The sequence below is a fragment of the Palaemon carinicauda genome, chromosome 5 (assembly GCF_036898095.1).
Source record: "Palaemon carinicauda isolate YSFRI2023 chromosome 5, ASM3689809v2, whole genome shotgun sequence".
NCBI classification, from domain to species: domain Eukaryota; kingdom Metazoa; phylum Arthropoda; class Malacostraca; order Decapoda; family Palaemonidae; genus Palaemon; species Palaemon carinicauda.
In genome coordinates this window covers 95,661,899-95,688,594 of record NC_090729.1, presented here as the reverse complement: position 1 = coordinate 95,688,594, position 26,696 = coordinate 95,661,899, and the positions used below count along the sequence as shown (strand labels likewise).

The 26,696-nt window shown below is 36.3% G+C and overlaps 1 protein-coding gene across 8 annotated transcripts in view; it reads right to left on the bottom strand.

The window, feature by feature from the left end:
- The window catches only part of LOC137641374 (sesquipedalian-1-like), an 893,367-nt gene that overhangs the window by 122,597 nt on the left and 744,074 nt on the right, over positions 1-26,696 (bottom strand). For 7 of the 8 annotated variants that reach the window (XM_068373872.1, XM_068373871.1, XM_068373873.1 and 4 more), the window contains one exon: positions 16,120-16,376. In XM_068373872.1, coding sequence (XP_068229973.1) covers positions 16,120-16,376 — 257 coding nt within the window. Of the gene's footprint in view, positions 1-15,765; positions 15,921-16,119; positions 16,377-26,696 lie in introns of those variants that run through there. The other variant, XM_068373875.1, reaches the window with a different exon arrangement.

Genomic DNA, 26,696 nt, shown 5'->3' with positions numbered 1-26,696 from the left:
AATCTCACTTATTTCCACTGTCCTGAATTGGTTGCATTCAAATCCATTACATGGACACCCTGGGTTCTCATTAATGTCACAGAAAGTCAAATCATTGTTTTATTGGCATACAGTGCTTACAGATATAAAAAGACACATAGCTAATTGTCGCACATGTCAGGAAAACAAAGGGCATACGAAAACACCTGTCAGCCTAGGAGCTTATCCTGTGCCCAATCAACCCTTTGAAAGAATACATTTAGATTTGTTAACAGGATTTTACGAGTCAGACAGAGGAAATAAGCACCTCTTAGTAATTATAGATGCTTTAACACGATATACAGAACTAATAGCGCTTAAAACTAAAACTGCGATTGAATGCGCTAGGAAGTTTTACGAGTGTTAAATTTGTAAACATGGAATTCCACACATGATAATCTCAGACTCGGGTGGTGAATTTAATAATCACTTTCTTACCTCATTGTGTGAATTCCTCAACATAAAGAAGATTAATACCATGATATATCACCCAGAGTCGAATGGGCTTGTGGAAAGAGCAAATAGGAAGATATTAAATATATTGAGGGTAACACTAGGGGGATCAGACCCCAACTGGGATATTGCAATACCGGCGGCACTGAGTACTCTGAATCATTCATATCATATATCAATTAAAATGTCACCGCATGAAGCATTGTATGGTACCCCAGTTAGAACACCTTTCCATGTATTAACGCCTACAACTAATCTATCAAATCCTTTAAAAGAATGTATAAATGCAAGTATAAGTCGATATGATATCCTTCGAAAGAATTTAGAAGAATCACAAATCATAATGAAAAGGAATCATGATAAAATAGCGAAACCAACTAAAACATATAACGTGGGTGATAACATCTATATTCAAATCAATGTCAGAAAAGGGCTCAACTATAAATTAACACCTAAGTTTGAAGGCCCATATAACATTTTGGAAACATTAACGGCCAATAGGTTTAGAATTCAAAACGTAGCCCAACCCACGGATGAGAGAATAGTACCATTGGCTCACATAAGAAATTAAAAAGAAAAGAGAGGAAAAGAAGTGAGGGAAAATTTTATTTTGTGTGATTAAAAGTTTTCTTTTTAATACAGGAGTAATTACATATATTTTTTCTCGTTACAGGTTTCCGAGATGAATTTTTTGTTGTTGGGAGTGATATTGTTCGCTCAGACATTTTTCTCGTATGGGATGAGTTCTAAGACTAAAAATATATATTTTAAATATGGCAATATAGTTGAAAGACAAGAAGACGTTTTTATTACGTCAACCAACGTAATTGTAGAAGTGAATATGCAAGCAATTTTTCTTCAAGAGAATGATGTCATTAGCTTAAGAACCGCCATTTCAAGGTTTTCTGCATCATTGGATGAGTTGCATAGAAGACATTCTCATTTGACTACTAAGAGTTTGCTTGGATCAACATTAAAAGTTGCAGAGATGCTATCTGATGACTTGAAAAATAAGACTGGCGAGACAGGATCTTTGGCTTATGACCTTTTGATGTGGACTGTAGGACACGAACATAAAGAAAGACGGAATCCGTTCATTTATGCTGCATTAAGCATCTTTGGGTCTGTTGCAAGTTTAGGTTTAGGAATTTCCAATCGTCTTAAAATTAGTAATCAAAATAAGAAAATTGAGTTCTTGACTCATAAAGATGAATTGATTATGTCAGAACTAAGGGATCAGTTAGCTTCAATCAATAAAATTATGGATTTATTAAATGAACATTCAGATAATATCGTTCAAATTATGGAAGTACAGGATTTGTTGGCAACATTAACGTATTATGATTCAAAGATAGATCACATACATAACAGAATTACACATTTCATTGAGAAATCCTAGGATTATGTAGAAGCTATCACGTTAGCAACTAAAGGTGTATTGTCGCCCCATTTGTTGCCTATACGTTACTTAAAATTAGTTCTGAAGAACGGAAGGGATAAACTAGGCTATGTTCCTTTGTTAGACGAACATAGGTTAGAATTTTATTACAGCCTAATTACAGTAAACGTAGATAATAACAAGATTAGGATTACAATTCCCTTTGATTCTTCTGATGCCTGGCAATCTTACAGGATATCACCATTTCCGACTTTCATGACGAATCACTCAAATCCAGTAATATCCAGTTTGACAGGACACGTATTGATTTCCCCAGACAAGGAAACATATACGGTCATTAAAGACTTAAATCAATTAACTCACTGTTCAGACGCAATGGATAGAAAAATATGTACAGCTGACTCATTTGAATTCCGTAAAAACTTAATGGATTCATGCGAGTTAGGTATAGTGCTAGACGGTGCTCTCTCCCATACAAATGAAAATTGTCTGGATAGGCTTTATCCCTTTGACAATAAAGAATTCAATTGCAGTCTGAATAATGGCTCGTGGATACGATACGACAAGGACGGCTTCAATGTATCATGCCCTGACGGATCCACATCCTTTACACATATATTCGTCGCAGCAGATGGTTGTGTCGGGACTTCCCCGAATTCCATGGTGACTGGTCTACGGACAATCATCAGAGAACGAGCCTACTTCGCGAACTTCACGTGGACCTCTACAATGCCAGCACTTCCTCTCCCATACAACGGAAATGTGGCAAAGCGGTTGATGAAACTTACCGAAAAGGACCACCTGTCACCGACTTATAAGGAAATTCTTCACCCCATACTACTGGCTGGTTTGTGTTTCACGGAGGTGATATTTATCGCCGTGAACATCCTTGTTTGGCGTAGGTTACGGCACAGCAAGCAGCTAAAAAGGAATGAGTTGCATAGCCCCGACAATACCCCCTATTGGATCCAGTTCAAAGCTGTTTGAGTGGCCTCCTCATTCGCTAAGGGAGTAATTTGTCGGGAAGATGTTTGTATGAAAAGCTGATTAGTACGCTAGTAATATGTAATTAAAGAAATTCTCTACATTTGCATTGTTAAAAATACATTTAAAACAACATTTAAAAAATAAATAAAATAAAAAAGGATATAAATCATTTTTTTCTCTCGGCATCTAATAAAAATATATAAGCCGGAATGTTAAAAAAGAAAAGAGAAAAAAGAAAAAATAAAATAAAATATATAACAGAATCTATGGGCATCTAATAAAATATATCAGCCCTATATATAAATATATATATATATATATATGTACGAAACCGTGGTACGTGTACGTACCAGGAATTCGTGTTTGTGCACAAAGGTAACAATTATTCTTTATCAAGTTACCGAATCATATGTAAGTCAGAATTTGTTTTGTTTTTTGTTACCATGTAATCATTTGCTAGCAATGTACCATATATATGATCTTGGTTTTATCATGCATTTTTCTTTTTGCTTTGGTAATATCTTTTTTGTATGCATTATTGTTATTATTTTTTAATGTGCCTATTTGGACATTCGTCCTCAGTTGATTATGGCTAAAGTTAAACAAAGAATAATACGTATGTCCAGTCACACCTAATAACCATGTTTTGGCTTGTTGTTAAATTTTTGTAAAAAAAATTGAGATAGCTGGCCGAGCTTATGTAATGATTAGAATAGTTAATATTACATGTTTAAAACAAATGACGTAATATGTCATGTTGGTTGGAAGAGCTAACCCTGGGATTTGCTGTAGTCATTCAAATTGTAAACCGGACGTATAATGCAAACCTATGCAAACCTCGGCAAATTGACATTCTTCTTAAACGTCAACACATTGTCTCATCGTGTGAAAGTTTGTGACGTCACCAGATGCAGGTGTCTTCCGATTTCGTCATGTGTCTAAAGTAAACCAAGCATACGATATCTGTGATATCGATAATTTATTCAGTTCATATCTAAACTTCACCAGAATTGGTCATCTGGACCAACACAGCTTCCTCCAGTGATGGAGATGTTTAACTCTGTTGTTTTTATATAATAAAGACTTAAAAACTATTAAGATGTATTCATGTACCATTTAAATACATCTGAAAACAACTCATACTCAAATGTGTGCTTAATACAGTAGCACGCCAATATATTTAACCGGCAAGGGTCTCAGAGGTCTATTTGGTTTTGATCTAATCCATGGATGACCTAGACTTTACAGAGGTGGCCATACTACAAGTTCTTCAGAGGAGACCTTGGGTTGCTTGAAGAAGTGTCCCTCTGTTGACATCTCGATGGCTCCTTCACCTCCTCGGTCGATCCAGGTCAGGATTCCACTAAGTAAGTGAACAATCCGCTTGGATTTGGTATGTTTAAGTCCCCCAGCTGATAGTTTGAACTGTAGAGGCCTTTATCCACTCCCTCTATGGTTAGCCCACACAGATGTGGCCCATCAAAGCACTGTTGACCTGTCTTCTGTTGCAGAGCCTTTGGATTACCAGCTTCCCGGGGAAGCTCAGTGAGGGAGGGGAGGGGGGCATCAAGGAAGGCTCCAATGGGGTTTATTCTTCCAGCTCTAAGGATTCCTCTGTTTTTGGGCCTTCGGGTTCCAAGCTTCCAAGGAAGGTTCCAGTAAGAATTTTTCCTTTCTTTCCAAGGATTGAAGGGTCTGTATTGGCGGGCCATGGAAATTAATTAGGGATATTTAGTAGTTTACCCTTGGCAATCCAGTGAGGGATACACATTTTGACCCGAGTCAAATGGTTTCTGCCATCAATACAAATGTTTGCCATTCGTTGACATTGAGTTTAAAAACTAGCAGCATTTCCACAATCAAGGTGGAGATTAAATATCCATCTCTTAGGGCATGTTCCCAGCTAACTAGGAAGACAGGAAGATGGTTGTTCTGATGCCATACAAAGTTGCTCTCAATATCTTAGAAGCAATATCAGACACAGGAGTTCTTCTCGACCAAAGGTTGCTTGAGACTTTGATGGTCGGAATGATAGCAATCGGTTGGAAAACTCACTTCTTGTCCTAAATGGCAAAAGTAGTGACTGAGTCAATGACAGAGGTGTTGCTTAAAGGGGTCGGCCAGCTAATACCGTTTTTTAAGGACAAGACTTTGACATGCATACCACATATTAAGGTGACTTAGGACATCTCCAAACTTCATAGGATTTTTGCCTCTGACCTTTGGTTTTACGATGCCCGGGCCATTTATCTTGAAAATTAGTGTTTTTCAAATTCTATCGCCTCCCTTGACACTTAATATAAAGTCCTTGCATTATTACCCTATATAGACCTGATGTAGACCTCCAATAAAATAGTTTTTCTTTTTTGCTAAAAGTAATTTTTTTGCTAGATATAAGTTTTTTCATTATGGTAAAAAAATAAACCCTATAAATAAGGGAAAATACTGAGAAAAAAATATGAAACAAAAAATAGATAAAAGGGCTCTATTTTATTGTTTTATAATGTTTCTCTAAGTTACATACCAAATTTCAATGCTATTTCTTTAAAACTAAGGGAGAAGATATAATTTGAAGGTCAATAAGTATGCAGTGGTTTTGAGATACAGGCGTTCAAAGTTCTTTGTATTTTTACAAAGAAAATTTTAATAAATCATGATTATTATGAATTCTATGTCCTTTTTTGGATATCAATAAAAAAATTTTATTTATCATAATTTAATCATAAATTAAGATCCCTTTGCATAATATCTTGCTTCTTAGGCGAGACGGTCGTTCCTTCATCATCTCTCTCCTTCACTAACTCTGCTAATATCGCCGATATTACCCACTCCTGAACTGTTATTAGAGCAAATTTTCTTCTTCCCTATGTTAGCGAGATGTTGAAATTGTCTTTTCCTCTTTAGCATATCTTTAAAACTAAGGGAGAAGATAGAATTTAAAGTTCAAAGTATAGTTTTGAGATACGGGCACTAAAAGTTTTTCTTTGTATTTTTACAAAGACAATATTAATAAATCATGATTATTATGAATTTTATATGCCTTTTTAGATATTAATAAACCAAAAAAATTTTATTTATCATAATTCAATCATAAAGGAAGATCCCTTTGCTCAACATTCTCCTTCAATAACTACCCATTTCTGAACTCTTATTTGAGCTAATGTTCTTCTTCCTTATGTTAGCAAGAAGTTGAAATTGTCTTTTCCTCTTTGGCATGAAATTCTTGTCGAAACCAAGAAAAACAGACGTAAGAATGAGTGAATGTCAAAGGTCAAACTCAAACGTAATAGGTTGGCCAGGGCACCAGCCACCCATTGTGATACTACCACTAGAGAGTTATGGCATCTTTTGACTGTCCAGACAGTATTACATTAGATCCTTATTGTCACGTACACCCTGTTTGTGGTCATGTGAATGACCCCTGGTCACCAGCTCGCTTGAGGGGAATGCGATTTATCAGCGTCTACCGGAGAAGAGGTTGTCTCCATGCCAAATTGCCAATGAATGGTTTTCTGCCTCCCACCTTATCTTGCAGATTTTGTTTGGGGGGTCTTGAGGCGGAGCTTGAGGGACAACGGCCAGGAGGGCGTAGGCCTGCCGGATATATCTGGATTACTGTGACGAAGATGAAACTGATTGGTTTTTTCCCTCTGACGTCATGAGGTCACACCCTACGATGTCGGAGACGCCTTACGATACCCGCCGGACATGTCAGTCTGGCCAAACCAGCAGTAGAAGAAGCTGCCAAAATATTTGTTCCTTTGCTTGTCATACCAAAACCCTCATTTTCAGACTTAAAAACAATTTTTTAACCCTTTGGACTTAGAAATTTTCGAGTGGAAATTGAATTAACGTAAATGTTAAGTCTTCGTCCCCTGATCGTTGTTCATCAAGTTAAGAGTAATTGTACCATGCTACCATGATATGAAGAGCACATATTTTATTTAAAGAAACATTGCAAGATTGAAATTCTTAGACTACTAAAAGTGCTCAGACCTGTGTATGATTATTTTTGAAAATATATTGCTCAATACAAATTAAACTTTGTGTATCCCACATCTTGAATATTAATGTTTAAATTAATTATCAGTGTCATGACAATTAAATGGTGGCAAGTCGGTGGATCATTGAGCAATTAGTGAAAAACAATAAATAAAATAACGATATGAGTTCATAGGAACTTGAAATATTGTACATGAAAGTTGACGTCGTCGGAGGTCTGCGTCATGTCATGAGGACACAAGGAGAACCTGTACACACTGGAACATCGATGGGCACAGAGGAACGAACACGGCAGGAAGAGGACCATAAAAGCTCTTTATTTGAAGATGGGTTCGAATCCCCGGTCGGAGGAAATAGACTATATGGCCAATATGAAATATTTCGGAGTTTCGTGGAAGCAGCGATGACGGATCAGTGTTGGATTGATCGTCAGAAAATCATCGAGGCGAAAGAAGGAATTTGAGCAAAGGCCCTTGGGAAATTGAGGAGAAAAATAGAGTTTATGGAGTCCATATCATGTACACATCTGAGAAGACGCCTACAACGGAGGGCAGGCCTGAGAACCACCTGTAACGGAGTCCCCGTCCAGAAGGAAGCAGCCAGGAGTTTGCCGGATTGGTCACCCACGGAGGACCTGTGGAAAGGAGACCTTAGCGCCCTTACGCTGAGTTGTGAGGGCCGGAATGGAAGGCGCACAGGAGAGGAAACGGAAAGGAAACACATTCGTCCTAGAGAGGATGACACGGCACCGTTCCTGTTGGAACAGAAGACAGTTTTTCGTCGCGGGAGCAACAGCATCGAAGATCGCCGTTCGGAATGGCGATTTAGGACCCTGTAGAAAGCAGTCGGAGTGTCCCTGATCACCCATGCCATAGAGGAGCTCGTCATCCAAGAAGCAGCGGATGTATTGGCAAGAAGGACACGCCCGCCAAGGTCAAGGGCAATCCCGAAAAGTGAAAGAGGTCCCAGACAGAAACAGTAGGACGAGGGACCCAAGGCGACCCACAGCAATCAACCCCACACAGAAGTTAAGTAACATGATACAAAATCTGTAGTTTTATAGTTAACTAATGTATTTTGAGATTTTGTAGAGTAACGAAGCTATCATCCCGTTTTCTTTGCGTAATGTTAAATTTGGATGAAAGACGCTGGTTTAATTGAAGGAAGTAACTGGTCGAGTAAAATGTTTTCATTGTTAAAGCTTCGAGTAAAGATTAACTTTTCTGTTTGTAAAAGAAGAAAATTAAATTGATTTGTTGCTGTGTGGTCAAAAGAGAAATTGTTTTTTGTGCTGCATGAACTATAAGTTTTCGTTGCGTAGTTTTTTCGACTTATAGTATTTTGAGTTTGTTTTTTGTGACCTTTGTGGTCAAAGATGTTAAATGTGATTTTTGGATTTTTGAAAAAGAAGGCAAGTCACATGTTGGTATAACTTTGTGTTAACAATAAGAAGTTGTTTAATTCCAGAGAGGAAATGTAGAACGTTTGTAAGTTCAGAGTTAAGAAATAAGTTATGAAGTTTTTTGTAATACCTCTTTTGAGTGTGTACTTGATAGAATTATGGAGAAAAAAAGATGTAAATTAGGTACATTGGTATTTGGAAAATTAGTGTCACAATATTTGCTCTTACGTCGTATTCCGCGTTGTCGGTTAATAGCGTACTTAGTTCATTGTGAAATGTTTTGAAAGAAAGAGTAAGTTATTGTTTGCCAGTTTTCGCCTGAGATTATCTTGATTGATGAAGATGAGTCGTTAACGTAATCACCGAAGCGAGTTCAGTTGTTAACAGTTGTTAAGTAATTAGTAATGTCACGTAGGAGATTTAAAAATTTTGCCTTTGGTTTCTTTTAGTTACAGTGGGTCATAAGTGATTTGTTTGTCAAGTGTTCGGTCTGATTGATGACACTGAGCATTGTTAGCAAATTGTTTTGGACAAGTAATGTCAAATTGTTTAACAGGGAGAGTGAATGCATTTTTGTTTAAAGGGTACCCGATTAAAGTCAGCTGACACGAATGAAGATGAGTGAAACGAATGCGATGTTGTGTGGATTCCCTGAGTAAGTATTATGATGTCACCGCCACTGTTATAGAGCACACCTTGAATGAATTTTTGCTGTGTGTGTGTTAAGAGGAAACCTAAGGTTTTGATAAGTAACGTAATTTCTTTTGCTTAAAGGTCAGAATTAATTCTTTGTTTACAAATCTAACTCTTTAGAGGGTTATGAGTTTTGGAAAAATCGTGACAAGTAGACCAAATTGATTGATTTTGAGTAATGTTTGACAACATGACAACATGATATAAAGATGAGAATTTGAGTTTTTTATGTGTTTGTCAGTTATAGTTAACTCGCGAGAACGAAATAAGTAATGTGAAAAATTTGAGAAATGGAGAACAAGATGCCGTAAATTTTCATTTGTTCGTGGCAAAGAGTAATGTAAATAAGCGGAACGACTGTAACATCAGATATTGGATACACGGTAGTTATAACAGTAGGTCTAGAGTTGCAAGACTTGATAGGCTAACCTGTGGTTTGAAGAATAACTTACTCAAGCAATACACTCTGATTCATGTAAAGAATTCTTAAGTTGATTACTTATTTTTGAAGTCAAGGTATGACGTAGAATTTAGGTTTGATGTTAATTAAGTGATTTGGTGAATCCATGAGATAGAGCCTAGTATTTTGATGGCTTTGTGTACGTTTAGAGACCTGATAAGAGGCTAGCTAATTGCCCTTCAGAGTTATGTAAGTTCCGGAGACTTGTCTCAAAGACAAAAGAGATTGTTTTGTTTTCTTTTTTGTTTGTATCATGATGCCTGTTTTGTGCATAAGATCAGGACGTAATTTTAAGATGGTGAGCTCAATTTGCTTTAAACACAGGATATAATGAGAGTGTTGGAGATACACTGTATTACTTAGTTTTTGGTCAAGATCCAAATTTATCGTATGAAGTTTTCACGAAGAAAGAGAAACTGCCTGTGTATAATGTAGAAGATTTTCGTACCTATGTTGCCAACGTAAATAAGAGTGCTTTCGAAGTTAAAAATAAGTTTTTAAAGATAGCCCAAGAGAGAAACATTCATAGTTACAACAAGAGATTTAAGACATAGACACACGAAATTCAGAGAGGGGATCGTGTGTGTATAAAACGGCTTCAGGGTAGAGAGCATAGGTTCGAATCAGCTTTTATTGGTCCGTTCAGGGTAATTCATATTAAATGTGATAAAACAACTGTAAAGAGTATAGCGAGAGGTAATGTATACGAGATTTATACTGCCAAACTGAGTTGACGAGTTCAGATGATCGGAATGTGTCAGCAATGTACCCTGTGCTAGATGCCAATCATGGATCAGCTGATTTTTAGCGCACTCCTTGAGCGAGGGAGAGAGAGAGAGAGAGAGAGAGAGAGAGAGAGAGAGAGAGAGAGAGAGAGAGACTGAGTGGCAGAACGCCACCTGAGCACATTTTCTGTTGAGAGAGAGAGAGGGAGAGAGAGGTGATGGAGCAGCTGGTGAGCGGCAGAGCATCGCCTATGCCCGTTTTCTGTTGAGGGAGAGAGAGAGAGATGAGATTGCGCGCGTGCAGGAGCGGCGTAAAATTGTTCGTAGAATGAAAAGAAAAAGATGTATGGAGATAGCTGTGTGAGAACAGATGAGAGAGAACTGTTTTCTTTTTGGCTAATGATTGTCCCTTAGAGGTAGGGAAGTAAGGAAGTTTTAGTTTTGAAACCTGACAGTGCTCCCAGACCAGTACCGTATGCATTGAAAAGTGCAGTTGAAACAGAAATCAGGAGATTAGAAAATGTAGGTTCATGGGAAAAGGTTACATATTCAGATTGGGCTACTCCATTAGTACCTATTGTGAAGGAAAATGGTCAGGTTAGATTATGTGGAGATTACAAAGTAACGTTGAATCCACAACTGCAAGTAGCTCAACTTCCATTACCAAATCCGAAAGACATGTTTGCAACTGTCAGGATGCACTGTACTTTTCTAAGTTAGATTTAAGACAAGCATTTCAACAGCTTCCCATGGATGAAACTTCACAAGAATTATGTACAGTAAATGCATCCTTAGGTTTGTTTAGGCTAAAGAGATTACCTTATGGAGTTGCAAGAAGTTCAGCTATATGGCAACAAACTATGGATAACATTTTTTCAGGAATGCAAGGAGTATTCATTTTTATAGATGATATTTTAATTGCTGGTAAAGACACAAGCGAACATAGAGAAAGATTGCGAACAGTTCTGAAGAAGTTGAAGGAACATAATATTAGAGTAAATACGAGCAAATGTATTTTAGAAGTTGATTCAGTGGAATACTTAGGTTTTGTAATTAATGGCAATGGTATTCACAAAACTAAAGAGAAGATTAAAGCTGTACAATCAACAAAAGTACCAGAAAATGTTAAGGAATTACAATCATTTTTAGGTTTAGTAACATTTTTTGGGAATTTCATTCAGAATTTGTCTACAACTGCACATCCATTGTATAATTTGTTGAATAAGGGTGTAGAATGGAAGTGGACAAAAGAGTGTCAGGAATCTTTTGAAAGAATCAAACAGGAAATAACATCACCTACATTCCTAGTACATTATCAAGGGGATTTACCAGTTAAATTACTATGTGATGCATCAAACATAGGTTCAGGTGCAGTATTATCTCATGTAATGACAGATAGAACAGAAAAACCAATTGTATTCACTTCTAGAGTATTGAACAAGGCAGAAAGGAATTACCCTCAAATAGAAAAAGAAGGTTTAGCATTAGTGTATGGAGTTGAGAAATTTCATATGTATCTTTATGGTAGGAAAAAGTTCACACTTGTTACAGATCATAAACCTTTATTAGCAATATTGGGTCCAAAAGCAAGTTTACCTAAATTGGTAGTTGCAAGACTACCAAGTTTACCTAAATTGGTAGTTGCAAGACTACAACGTTGGGCAATTACGTTAGCCGCGTAGTATCACTATGATATAGAATACCGTCCAACATCAAAGATAGGTGATGCAGATGCTTTATCTAGATTACCAGTAGACAAAGCTCCAGAAGAGTATGATGACAGTATTCTGTTAATTTCTGTATATGATGTACCCATTACAGCAAAGGATGTAGCACAGAGTACCAAGAAAGACCCATGTGGAATCTTATATAAGGAATTGTATGAATTGTGTTATGCAACAGAACAATCCTCATTTTGCTAGAATACACCCAAGGGAGTTACCCAGGTATCCATGGCAAAGAGTGCATATAAATTTTGCAGGTCCTTTTTTAAATTATTTGTTTTTGATAGTCGTAGATGCTTACAGTAAGTGCCCAGAAGTAATTCCAATGAAGACAAGGTCTTATACCACAATAAAAGAGTTAATGCAAATATTTTCTACACATGGTATTCTAGAAAGAATTGTTACAGATAATGGTCCACAATTTACCTTACAAGAGTCTAAAGAATTTTGTAACGTCAATGGAATAAAACATACATTTTCAGCAACGTATCATCCCTCTACCAATGGAGAGGCTGAAAGGTTTGTTTTTCTACACTTCATATTGTGTTTAAATACACAATATGAAGTGTAGAAAAGCAAACTCAGGTAACATATTTTTACATGTATCAAAGTTTTTACTGTCTTATAGAACAACGCCGCACAGCACAACAGGAGTGACACCATCGAATTTGTTGATGGGGAGGAGGATTAGGTGCAAGTTAGATTTGTTGTATCCAAATTTGTAAAGTACTTTAGAAGATAAAGAGCATAAACAAGTAGAAAATCTTCCAAAAGTAAGACATTTTTTACCTTTATCTGATGTCATGGTAAGATCGTATAACACTCCATAGCAGTGGGTACCAGGAGAGATTGTAAGAGAGATAGGAAATTTACATTATGATGTACAACTTGGTGGAGATATTGTAAAACGTCCTGTTGATCAATTACAGCCATTAAACAGAAATATAGTAGAGCATGTGAATGTTAGAGATAGAAAACTTTCAGAAGTAGTTAGTGGAAAACTTTGAAGTAATTAGATCAAATAAGTCAATATTAACCAAGATGCTCCAACATCAAATGTAGATTCAGAATCAATTCATGTACCAGTACAAGATGAGGTTAGAGTGCTTCCTAATAGAATTAATTGAGGAAAGCCCCCTGAGAGATTAGATTTATAAAGATTTTTACATGTCAAGTTAAGGGGGAGGAGACTGTTATGTATTATTGTAATAATGTACTGTATTACCTGAAATGTTACATGTATTGAGAGCAACATTGCATCATATTGCATTGATAAAACATGTTTAAGAATTGTTCATAAGTGAAATAATATATTTTGATATTAGGGTTCAAGCATTTATTAATTACCTCAAAGATAGGATGTGACTCTTTTTACTTTTGTACTGCAGTAGGATTTAAGTCTTTTGAGAGCGATGCTCTTGGAAGCCAAGAGCCATAGAGTAATGTGGCATCCTATTATACATTAAAGGGTTACGTATACACCTGCATTTGATTCAACATATCAACATTAAACTGACGACGCAGAATGGATATAAACCCTGGATAATTACTAATAATTATTCACTCATTTACAGGTATGTGGTATTCTGAATTCACCAGACAATATTCAACCAACATATCACCATGGTCTTCTACTGTCTTGGGTTAGAGTTCTCCAGCTTGATGGTACACTATTCTATCTAATTTCTCTTCCTCTTGTGTTGTTAAAGTTTATATAGTTTATATAGGAGATATTTATTTCAATAATGTTACTCTTCTTAAAATATTTTATTTTTCCCTTTTTCCTTTCCTCACTAGGGTACTTTCCCCGTTGGAGCCCCTGGACTTATAGCATCCTGCTTTTTCAACTAGGGTTGTAGCTTAGCAAGTAATAATAATAATAATAATAATAATAATAATAATAATAATAATAATAATAATAATACTCTCTATGTGGTTTGTGCTAGCACTGAAGGCCGAGGGTGCCCTTACCGTGTAATACTTTGTCTTGTGATTTATGAAATCTATACAGATGCCATTGCTCACAATTTGTTTTATATTAAAATGTAATAATTATCATAATTTACGATAACAATAAATACTGCAATTTCTTGTAGGGATTAATATTATTGGTTTATTGAGTTACTTTTACTAATTACCCTGTAACTATGAAAGTAAGAGGAATTTTGACAAAATATTTCATATACGCATTCTCCATTGTCATACAAAGCTCACTGAATGTTTTCAGGATTTTGTGTTTTTTTTTGTCCTATACCTCAATGTAATGGCATACCGGCCGGGCTCCTTAACTGAATATATTACTCAAGTACTTTGTATTTCTACAGTAACATCTTTCACTTTTAGTCATATCTTAAAAAGAATTTATTCATACATCATCCCTCATGTATTTAACAGTAATCGAGGAAAGAAGAAACTTGTGGATGATTTAAATTATATATATGAAGCGTAGAAACAAAATGGCGATGGATCCAAGACTTGATGAAAATATTGAAATTAAATTATGTAAAGCTTGAGTCTACACCATGATGCACAATGAAACCCTAAAATCATAGGCAACTGCTTTTCAGGATTCTTGTCATTTTTTAATTTCATCTATTTGTATGAACCTTCATGAAAACGAAATGGCTTACATCCCATTAACAAGTTGTATAAGTAACATTATAAGAAATTGCCGTCCAAAAATGAAAAAAAAAAAAAAAAAGCGCTACTCGAATCCCTCAAAATCGATATGGTTATGAGTTCCTTGATAGCAGCAAACTTTACTTGCAGTTTGATATTGGTGAATCTCATGAAGATGGATTATTTGTGTTTGCAAAAAATAAAGGCCTTGATGACTTAGAGAATATAAAACATTGGGCAGTTTATGGAACTTTTAATTACACCCCAACTATATTTTATCAACTGTTTTTCAGCTCTAACTTTTCTTCCTCTTGATGATGTGATTAATGACTTGGAAGAGCTTGTTGATGACGACAATCTTCCACAAGAACTTGTGCTTTATTTTGAAATTACTTAGGTAGGATGTGTTTGAGGTAGAGAAACTAGAAAACAAAGAACTCCTCTTAAGTTTTCCATTAATAGTTGGAACGCCATTTTAGAACAGATTCAGAGATGCCTCATACAAATAACAATTTAGAGGGCTATAACAATGCCCTACAAAGCTCTTTAAGGTGCACAAACCCTAATTTATGGAAATTAATTGCTGTATTGAGAAAGGGAGAACAGCTCAGCTGATAAAGTTCAATTTGATAAAGGTGAGCTCTGTAGCACAGAAAGTACAGATATAAACAAATGGCTACTGATAATCATTGAGAGATATAGTGCCGAAAATGAAATAGAGTTCTTACGATTAATAGCTCATAACCTGCATCATTATTAAAAAAAAAATTATAGATTTCACTAATACATATTTTATCATTAGATTTTTAATTTGATTTTGTTTTATTTACTTACTGTGTATCAAATAAAAGAAGTTAACATGGCTATTAGTATTTTTCTTATTCCTCTGATATAGTAACTGTATTGTTACTTGGTTATCTTGGAGATATTTATATTACATTTTGAAGTAAAAACAGAAGTGGGAATGAAATTACAAGGGAGTAAAATCTCTAGAAGTCAAATTAACCAGAGTCAAAATACCGGGAGTCAAATTGTCTAGAACCCTGTTGACTAGTTGATTAATTGCTAAAAGAAAATTATTCTCCTTATCTGACACCTATCACACTTTCTCATAATGTTGGTTACCAAACATTTCCTAAAGTCAACTGGGGTACTCATTTTCTATGCAACATAAGGAGATTAAGAGGTTATGTCTGATAATGAACCAACTCTTTTTATATACAGCCCATAGTTGCACTGACATTGTTCTAGCTCACGACATGGCCCCTTGTTAGTTTCAGAGCTGATAAACTCCAAGACACTTTCATTAAGGAGTCTGCAGGCTTCTAGTCCCCGATGGCCAATTCACGGATAACAGCAAAACTTCTTCCAGTGACAAGGCTACAATAAACTCATTAATAAATTAATTGAGTTGGACAGAGCTTCGAATAGCCAGTTTCTGAAAGTGGAAGTATCAGAACCTAGAATTGCAGACAGCTGAGTAGGATAATTCTTCTCCTCTTCAGCATCCACAGAAAGAAGCTAAGACACATAGAAGCATTCATAAAGTGATGGCACTGCTCCAAAAACATATAAATTTTTTTATTTATTCACACAGAAAAAGACATCAAGGTAAAACACATGAAAATCAAACTCACCCATTCTCTCCAGCCAGTCTTTTTTCTCTTCTTGGTGGAGGAACAGGACTTTTTCTAAACATTCCTGGACTTCTTGTTGGAAGATTAGGCCCTGTATCTGGTGCTGAAGTATAAACAGCTAGGTTTGCAGGTACCGATGATGTATGGCATGATGAAATTTGAGAAGATACGTACAGCCCTTCAAATGACTTAGCATGCAATTCTTGGGACCATGAAGCTCTCTGAGGCAGTGGTGTGCCAAAGTGCTCAAGTGGATCCTGGAAGCAATGTTTTAAAAACTATATTTTGATCATAAAAGTAAAGTCTAAGAATTTGGGTAAGATGGAAAATCTAAACTGAATGTGTAAATTCTTTATCGTTTGAATAGTCGATCAAAATAAATTAAATATCTAGAAAGATCACTTACATACACTTGGAATGGTGTACTGTGTTAGTTGTTTCAAGTGATATTTTCCCAAGATGATGATGCATTTGATTCAAACACAGTATAATTCTAGGCTAACAAACCCTGAGTATATACATTGTATCTTTTACGTGCTTTGAGTGAAGGAAGCTTCATCACATGTACATCCTTAAGTTAATGAGCAAATACAGCATATTTTATATTTACATTATATGAACTGTTATTTTACATGACTAACTTTCTTATTGGACCAATTATGGGAAGCTTAGCTTATGCCATACTTCAAAACTATGCAAATTAGTATTTTACGTTAATAGATACCCCAAACCAGACTCCACTAACTTCTATACTAGAACAGTGAAAACCAGCATGTTTCTCGGGGTTTTGCGCTAACACTGCAATTTTAATAGTTATTTTGCTCCCTCAGGGTCACATTACTAATATCTATGACGTATGAGGTTTTTGACATAAAAATATTTGATTTTCCTCTGTATACTCTATACCCTACCTTGAATCACTAGACAAAAACCACCAGGCGCTTGTTCCCTTAGTGGATTCTACACCTGGTGGGCCTGAAACTCTCCCCAGCTCTTGGACCTCATAATATAAAAGTACTTATTTTTAACCATGTTTCTTTTATTCATCTCGAGAGTTAATTAGCATTTTTTATTTCTTGATTTTGATTACTTTGTTACTAGGATTGCACATGCATTGTTTGGATTTTCCCTGTATATTGTTTAAAACATAGCATATTAATTAGGCTTACGCTTGGCCTCTCCTATTCACTGAAAAGTGGCATTGGTCTTAAAAGAAATTTAGGGGATACTGAAATTTTTACAAAGGTTTGTTTTCTCATTTCGTCAGATAAGTGTATCATAGGACAATATTTCATGGTTCAATTTTATATTTTATACAAGTAAGGCAGTTGCCTTTATGCAGAGATCTGTTTACTGCTATCTGCCTCACAGGTAGGATTTTGTCTTGTATACATGATACTGGGCTAGTTACATCATGTTAGAAGTTATGAAAAACTAGTTACCTGTTGAGTGTTAAGTTAAATATAAATCTCTTACATTATTAAGGCAGAAATTAATTTTCAAAGTTTCTTTTCAATCACATATTTCCTTGCAGGTGAGTTTTATGTTTAATGTAAAGTTATTTCAATTTAACGATCATAACATAGATTTGTTATCCAACTGCATACTTCAAATGTTTACATGTTAGGAATATTTTTACTAAGACTGAGAAAGAATCGTATTATTTTGGCTGTTTAGATGGATTATTACTTGAAGGACATTTTAATAGTTTATCTTTTTAAAATATTCTGAGAGGGATTATTAGGAATATATGAATGAATTCTAAAAAAAAAAAAAACTGAAAAAACTGAATGCTTTATATTTACTCCGGTCACTCTAAAAACATAAAGCATTCAGTTTTTTCCTCCATGTACCTTAGGGCATTGAGAATTTGTAGCCCAGATTACATTGAGGAGTTCACTAAAATAGAAAAAATTGCAACAGATCTTTGTTATCCCAAATATTTCTTAGAAAAATGTATGAATAAGGCTAAGAAAACATTTTATAGTGTCCAATTCAGAAAGAGGGGAAACAATTAATAATATGCTTTGTTTGCCATTTCATGTTTGTTTTTTAGATGTTATACCCCTTTTGAAAAAACTAGACATTGTTGTAGTGTTTAAATATAATTGTACATTAAAAAACATGTTAATTAAGAATAGTTCTGGATATGATAATAATGTAATATATAGCATTCCTTGTTCAGAGTGTAACCTATTTTATGTTGGGCAAACATCAAAAAGTATACCAGTCAGATTAAAACAGCATCAGGTGGCCGTCTCCAGGGGTTCTCTTAATAATGCTTTGGCCTCCCACTGGTTAGGGTCAAGTCACAGAATTGGTTGGTCAAAGACGGAAAAAGTAATCCATGTAAATGACTATTTCCAAAGGAATATTGTTGAATCATTTTTAATCTCCTGTACTCAAGGTAGAAATTTGAATCTAAGCCCAGGTCTGTTTTCCATTAATCCAGTATTATCCTTTTATCTAAAATCTGACTTCTCCGGAATTATTAAGAAACTGACAGCTGTTGGATCCCCTTCTCCAGTATAAATACGATGTCTTTGTATATGTATTCTCATTGCTGAGTTTGATAATGTCCTGAGTGGATGAAAGTACTAACTCCAATCAAGTCTTTTTCATTTTTCCTTTCGTGGCTATAATACATATATATATATATATATATATATATATATATATATATATATATATATATATATATATATATAGATAGATAGATAAATAGATAAATATATACATATATGTATAAACATACATATATATGTCCCAAGCATTGTATATAAAATATGTAGATGTATATGTGTTTTATACAGTGAGATCCATGGCATTTTTAAGAGTAATATGACTGTCATAAATTGTGCGCGCAATCACTGAACTCTGTTATAGGTGACATGTCTTAAGCCGTATGGTAAGAGTATATTCCCATCACAGTGGAGATTTCCACAAATTCTAGTAGTTTCAGCATACTGACAGAGCAACATTGCATTACTTGCTCAGAAAAGTGGCAGTACCACTAGCGTGTTCCTAAGAACAATATGGTACTCGTCTGAGTATCTCACTGTGCAAAGTGTATTCATGAACCTTTTGTAATAAAGTGAAAAAGTCTATGTTCCAATGTGTTATTATCCATTGAAGTAGGACATAATTGGTGTCAGGTGAAAGAATACGTCTGTTTGTATATGCGGTGAGCAAAGTTGTATTTCAAGCCGGTAAAATAAAAGTTCAAGATGCCTAAGTATACAAGGTTTAACACATCAGACACTGCTGCTGCAGGCGATGAAAATAAAGGAGCAGTTGGTTATAGTGATGTCCATAAAGAATATAGACAAAACAACGAACACAGGAACTGAAAATAGATTTTATAATCTAACCTGAATTAATGAACAGAGTATTAGTCGAACGGGAAGAGGAGCGGTGCACAGCTACAGCATCTCCGGCGTACAAAAACGGTGTTCAAACACACACCAGTGAAAGCACACATACACAGCTGAGTGAAGATAGTCAAATCGTGGTAGTTAAAAAAATTTCCATAAGTGTTTTTTGAGAGATTTTGAAGTAGCCACATATGGGTGTCAAAAAGAGAAAAACAATAAAGGTAATTAGATTGCTCAAAGATGCTCAGGAAATTGAAGTCATGTGTTGCCCACAAGACAGTTTAAAATGTTATACTGAAATAAAGTTTCATTGAGAAATAAACATTACCCGATGCAAATAAAGGTGATATGAAAGAAAACTATTAACCAAATATTCGAGGGTGAGTTAGCCCTCAGTTTTGCAATACATATTTTTCGAGATTATGATTCGTTTGATACACGGAGTGCCAAACTCTGAGAAGGTGATAAAAAAGAAATTGTGCATAATCACATATCATCATCATCATCATTTCCGCCTTCAAAAGTCCTTTGTTGGATGTAGGTCTTCCCCAGGTTTCTCCACAGACTTCTATCGCAAGCTATTCTGTGGCACTGTTGCTTATGTTGGTCTAAGTCATCTCGCCAGCGGGTTTTTTGTCTTCCTCGGTTTCTTGTGTATCCTTAGGGTGTCCAGAAGGTTGTTCGTGATGTCCATCGGTTGTCTGTCATCCTGGCAATGTGCCCTGCCCAGTTCCATTTGAGCTTGGTAATGGTTTCAAGGATATCCATTACTTTAGTTTTTTGACGTATCCATTTAGCTGTTTTTCTATCCTTCCATGTTAGATTTAGCATAATTCTCTCATGTGCCCTCTGCATTGTTCGTAATTTAAGGGAAAGCTTTTTTGTTAGATTCCAAGTTTCGGCCCCATAGGTGACAGTGGTGAGGATACACTGATCATAGACTTTCCTTTTTAAGATGATAAGAATCTTCTTATTTTTTAACACTGTACTGGCTCTTCCAAACGCTTGCCAACCGAGGGTTATTCTTCATTTTATTTCGCTCTCTTTACAGGCGTCATGAAGGGAGATTCGTTGTCCTAGGTAGATGTAGTGGTCCACTTCCTCAATTTGTTGGTTTTCAATTTCAAGTATGTCATCTGCATTTTCAGTGTATTTATTGCTCATGACTTTGGTCATTTGGAAGTTCATGTGGAGGCCAATTGATTTGCTTGCTTCATTTAGCTCGGTGAGCATATGTTGAAGCTCTTCTTTGGTGTGAGCAATGATAATAATGTCATCAGCAAATCTTAGGTGACTTAGATATTCTCCATCTATTTTTATTCCTTTTTCTTGCCAGTTGAGTTGTCAGAAAGCTCTCTCCAGGCAGGCAGTAAACAGTTTGGGTCAGCTAGTGTCACCTTGTCTGACACCTCTCTTGAGTTGGAATGGTTCAGAGTCCTTGTGGAGGCGAATAAATGATGTTGCATGGTCATAGATGTGACAGAGTACATTAATGTAAACTGAGTCAACTCCCTGTTCTTCCAGCGCTGACATGACCTCCTCAGTTTCAACCGAGTCAAATGCTTTGGTGTAATCCACAAGTGCTACTACTAGTGGTATCTTATATTCATTTGTTTTCTCAATGATTTGGTTTACTGTTTGTAGATGGTCAATTGTGGAGTAGCCTCTTCTAAAGCCCGCTTGTTCCCTTGGCTGATTTTCATCAAGCTTTCCTACAATTCGGTTGGTGATAACTTTGGTGAAAATTTTATAAATAACATTAAGGAGGCTGATTGGCCGTTGGTTGTTCATGTCCCTGGGGTCGCCTTTTTTGTAGAGTAGAATGAGGATAGCTTTATTCCACTCTTCTGGCGTTTTGCTCCTCTTCAGACATTCATTGAATAGTTGCGCCAGTCTGACGTGGATTGGCTCATCAGCATCTGCTATTAGGTCTAACGTGATGTTATCTGGTCCCGGTGCTTTCCCCTTCTTCATTTGCTTGACAGCTAGTCGCACCTCGCCTGCTGTGATCTTTGGAAAGTGATGAGATGGGTGCTGATTTGCTCTTTCACGAAGATGGTAACGAGGTCTTCACATATGCAGATTAGTAAATCCATTTCAATGTGGTTATTTGTTCGATGACAATTGCTCGTTAGCATATGTAGTGATGGTGATAAAAATATTCTAGACAGTTTGCAAGAAGAAAAAAATGACAGAATAATACTGCCGATTCCAGAAAGGTGGCAGCCAGGAGAACATATGCAATATGGGGCAGCTACCAAACCTCAAATCGATGGAGGGGAGAACGAAGTCAGCAGGTAAAATGAATCGTCAGATGTTGGCAGTGGAGGGAGAGGGACACCAATGAGTGAAGTGCCCCACCCAGGGATTTCCCCTCTGATAAACTTATCGAGCCCATGGCCATTTATCTCGAAAGAGCCCAAAGAAAAATGCCATGAGTGGACGGGGTGAAATACACCAACCCCCACCCGATCGCTGAGGATAAGGAAGCAGAGGATGTGGGTGATGAGGGAGATTGACGCCCCACCCTGCATGGCAGCAGAAGAATCAGTTGAAGAAGCGGTGACTATGATGGAGTGGGGCCCAACTGGCAAGCAGGCAGTAGCACCTTCATGGTACCCCAATCTCTGGTGCAGGTGGTGAAGGTATTGCAAGCAAGGTTATTACTCCATCTTGCCAATATCGGGATCCTAATTGGTGGCTCAAAATTTTAGCAGTCAGAATTGACCTACCAGATAAGTCCATTCGGGAATTCCAGGACTTCAAGGTTATACTTGGTCTTAATCTCATTATGAATAAAGAAAAAATATACATTTGAAGAGAAAAAGATAGAGTAATAGTAATGGCAGGAGGGTACATTTCGCCGATAGACAGTCATGAGAGAGTAAGTGCTTGTTTGGGAAAGGAGAGACTAGTAGGTAAGGTGACAACTGTACCTGAAAAAGGAGGAGTATTGCCCCTCCCCCCCACCCCAGATGCTTACAAGCATATCAGTTACCAATTCTCAGTCTCTCCCGGAGGGAACCAAGGTCATTGTGATATCCCATGAAAAATGGGCACATACAGTCTTAGAGGGCTTGTCAGAAATAAAAGAGAAGAAAGTGGATATTACAATAGTTAATTTGACAAATAAAAGAGTTGTGTTAGGAAGTAAACTGAATTTATGGGAAATTACTGATTATGGGATTTTGGGAGCTGTGACTCCAGCCCGCACAAACGCACTCAGACTTGATTATGCAAGCCCAAAAACTGTCCGCCGGAATATCAACCTGTAGTTAGTAACGTTGTTAAAAATTATCATGATGTAATTGCAATTGGAGACGAGCCACCCATGACGATTGATTGATTTCCCTTTAGCACTGAAACAGGGCAGGCAGAGTCGATCAGGTCAAGGCCTTATAAGATACTCATTCCTTTCTAGTGAGATATAGAAAGGAAAATTAGTAAATTAAGGGAACAAGGGATTATCGAAGAGAGCGAATCCCTCTGGGCTTCTCCAATTGTAGCAGTGAGGAAAAAGGATGGCTCGGTAAGATTGTTTGTCGATTATAGAAGGTTGAATGCAGTCATTAAAAACAATGCACTTCCATTGCCCTTGATTGAAGTTACTCGTGAAGATACGGGATAGTAAATATTTTACAACTATCGGTTTAAAAGCTGGATACTATCAAATACCCATTCCAGAAGACAGTAAATGCAAAACAGCATTCATAGCGTAGGATCAACTATTTCAGTTTAATTTTCTTCCTTTTGGGATCAAAAATGCTCCCAGTCATTTTTCTAGAGTAATGATAGCAGTTTCATCTCTCTTAATTGGTCATAACGTTCTTGTTTATCTATACGATATCATAATTACAAGGAAAACGGCAGAAGAACATAACAACAATATCTGTAAAGTTTTGGAAGCATTGCAGCTTCATGGTATGGAAATAAATTCATGAAAATGCAAATTTTCTGTAAACAGGCTGAGTTTTTAGGTCATATAATAACCCAGATGGTATCGAACCCTGACCTAGTAAAGTAGAAGCTATTAGAGATTTCCCAAAGCTGCAAACCCCAAAGGAAGTAGCTGGATTCCTTGGCCTCGTGGGGCATTACTGTAAATTCATAAGAGGTTTTGGAGAGATAGTAAGACCCTCAGATGCGTTAAAGAAAAAAAATAATAAATTGGGGAGCGGAAGAAGAAAGGGCCTTTACCTATTTGAAAGCTGCCTAATGTAGCAATGAGTTATTTGCATATGCTAGATCTGATTGCCCGTTTATAGTGACAACAGATGTGAGTAGCATTGCTACTGGTGGCGTAATTTCTCAATGAGATGATGAGGGTGGAGCGTGACCAGTTTATTTTGATTTCCAAGTCATTAAAAGGGGTAGAAAAGAATTATAGTACCTTCGATCAAGAGGCAGTGGCTATTCTTTGGGTTCTCAGGAAGCACTGGTTCTTTTTATTAGGTCAGCCGATTGAATTGCAAAGTGATTATTGGCCCTTATGTGATTTATTTTACAAGTGAGACTTGACTTCAAGACAAGCGAAATGGATTGAAAGATTGGTAGATTTTAATATAAAGGGATTTGACCACATAAAAGTTAATGCTAACAAGGTAGCTGTTGCTCTCTCTAGAGGTGCAGTAACAGGAGTAACTACTAGGGCACAAAAGAGGAATGAAGAACAGACCCAAAATATTGAGGGACTCCATCAAAATAGAAAACAGGATTGGATTTTATGCGAGGAGCAATCAGGGAATGAGAACCAAGAGCGAAAGAAAGAAAGTGGGAGAGAGAAAGTGGATATGTTAGAGAGGGAAATAGTATTAATATTATAATTATTATTATTATCATTATTATTATTATCATTATTAACTAAGCAACAACCCTAGTTGGAGAAGCAAGATGCTATGAGCCCAAGGGCTACAACATGGAAAAATACCCCAATGAGGAAAGGGATTAAAGAAATAAATGATATGAGAAACAATTAATGAAATATGTTAAAAACAGTAACAACATCAAAACAGATATTTCATATACAAACTATAAAAAAGACTTATGTTAGCCTGTTCAACATAAAAACATTTGCTGCAAGTTTGAACTTTTGAAGTTCTGATGAATAATTAACAATTAAGGAAATATGTTGAAAACAGTAACATCAAAACAGATATTTCATATAGAAACTATAAAAAACTTATGCCAGCCTGTTCAACATAAAAACATTTTCTGCAAGTCTGAACTTTTGAAGTTTTTCCGATTCAACTACCCGATTAGGAAGATCATTCCACAACTTGATCACAGCTGGAATAAAATTTCTAAAATACTATGAGGTGTTGGGCCTGATGATGGAGAAGGGCTGACTATAAAATTAACTACATGTCTAGTATTACGAAAAGGATGGAACTGTCCGGGAAGATCTGAATGCAAAGGGTGATCAGAATTATGAAAAATCTTATACAACATGCATAACGAACTAATTGAACCATGGTGCCAGATATTAATATTTAGATCAGGAATAATAAATTTACACCGTAAGTTCCTGTCCAACAAACTAGGATGAAAATCAGCAGTTGAAGACCAGACAGGAGAACAATACTCGAAACAAGGTAGATTGAAAGAATTAAAAAATTTCTTCAGAATATATTGATCACCGGAAATCTTAAAAGAATTTTTCAGTAAGTCATTTTTTTGTGTAATTGAAGAGGACACAAAAACCTAATGTGTTTCTCAAAAGTAGATTTGCTGTCACACCTAAAATTCAAAAGTGTCTTACAGTGTTAAAGAAACATTATCAATGCCAAGATCTGGATGTTGAGGAGCCACTGTCCTTGATCTACTAACAATCATACTTTGAGTTTTGTTAGGATTCAACATCATGTCCAAAAATTTACACCATGCACTAATTTTAGCTGGATCTCCATTGAGGGATTGGGGAGATGGAATTGATGCAAAGAGTGTAACATCATCTGCATATGCAACAAGCTTGTTTTCTAGGCCAAACCACATGTCATGTGTATATAGTATAAAAAGTAATGGGCCAAGAACCCTATCCTGAGGAACACCAGATATCCTATTCCTATGGTGCCCATCAACAACATCTGTTTGCGATCTACTACTTCAAAATTCAATAATGACGCTAAGAAACGACCCACCCACTTCCAACTGTTTGAGTTTGAAAACAAGGGCCTCGTGATTAACACGGTTAAAGGCAGCACTAAAATCAAGTCCAATCATATAGCATCAGAGATTGTAAGAAGTACATCACATGCTCCAAGGCCTTTACGAAAACCAAATTGCAAACTAAGGAACAAATGATTACCTTCAGCAAACCTATTAAGACGTTTTGCTAACAGAGGTTCAAAAACCTTAGATAATATGGGAGTTATGGAAATTGGGCAGTAATATGTTGGACTTGAGCAACTACAGACACATTTACATAGTGAGTAACATTACCCATTCTCCAACAGGTACTAAAAGCTCTCCTTGCTAACTTGCACAAAATAACAGGTAATTTTTGAGCTAAGAAATATACAGTCTTTATAAAAACAAAGGAAAAAATACCATTTGGATCAACACCTCTATAAGATTCAAGGTCCATCAAAAGAGCTTTAACTTCACGAGATCGAACACCTAAACTACTCAGTTTAGCCATAGGAAAACAAGAATGAGGATGATCAAGTTGCCTTTTCCTTTGGACAGTGAGTTAAAGAGTCATCTGGTTAAAGTAAATGGGGAACTGTTGCATCTACTCCAAAGAGTGCAGATTTATGGGTAGTCCACCAATTATGTTCCAAGGTTGCATCAGAAAGGTTTCTTTTATTCCTAAATTGTATTCCTTTTCAGTTGAAGCATAAATTCTCTGAGCAAACGCTCTAAGCTGAGTATAATTATTTGAAGTCAAATCTGATCTGTTACCCTTGCAAAGATGATAGGCCTCCTGCTTCTCCAAATAAGCACGTCTACAATCATCATTGAACCAGGGTTTGTCTTTCACTCAGAATTTCAGCACACAATAAGGGATATGCCTGTCAATTATATTGACTAGATTCAAAGGGACAAAAGGATCAACACTACTATAGAATTGTGACAAATTCAAGCCAAAAAGATCAGTCAAAATCCCATTCCAGTCAGCTAGAGATTTCATATAAATCTTACAAGTATGATATATCAGGGACAGGCAGCTCAGCCCTCACTACTTATGAAATTGAGGCAGGATCA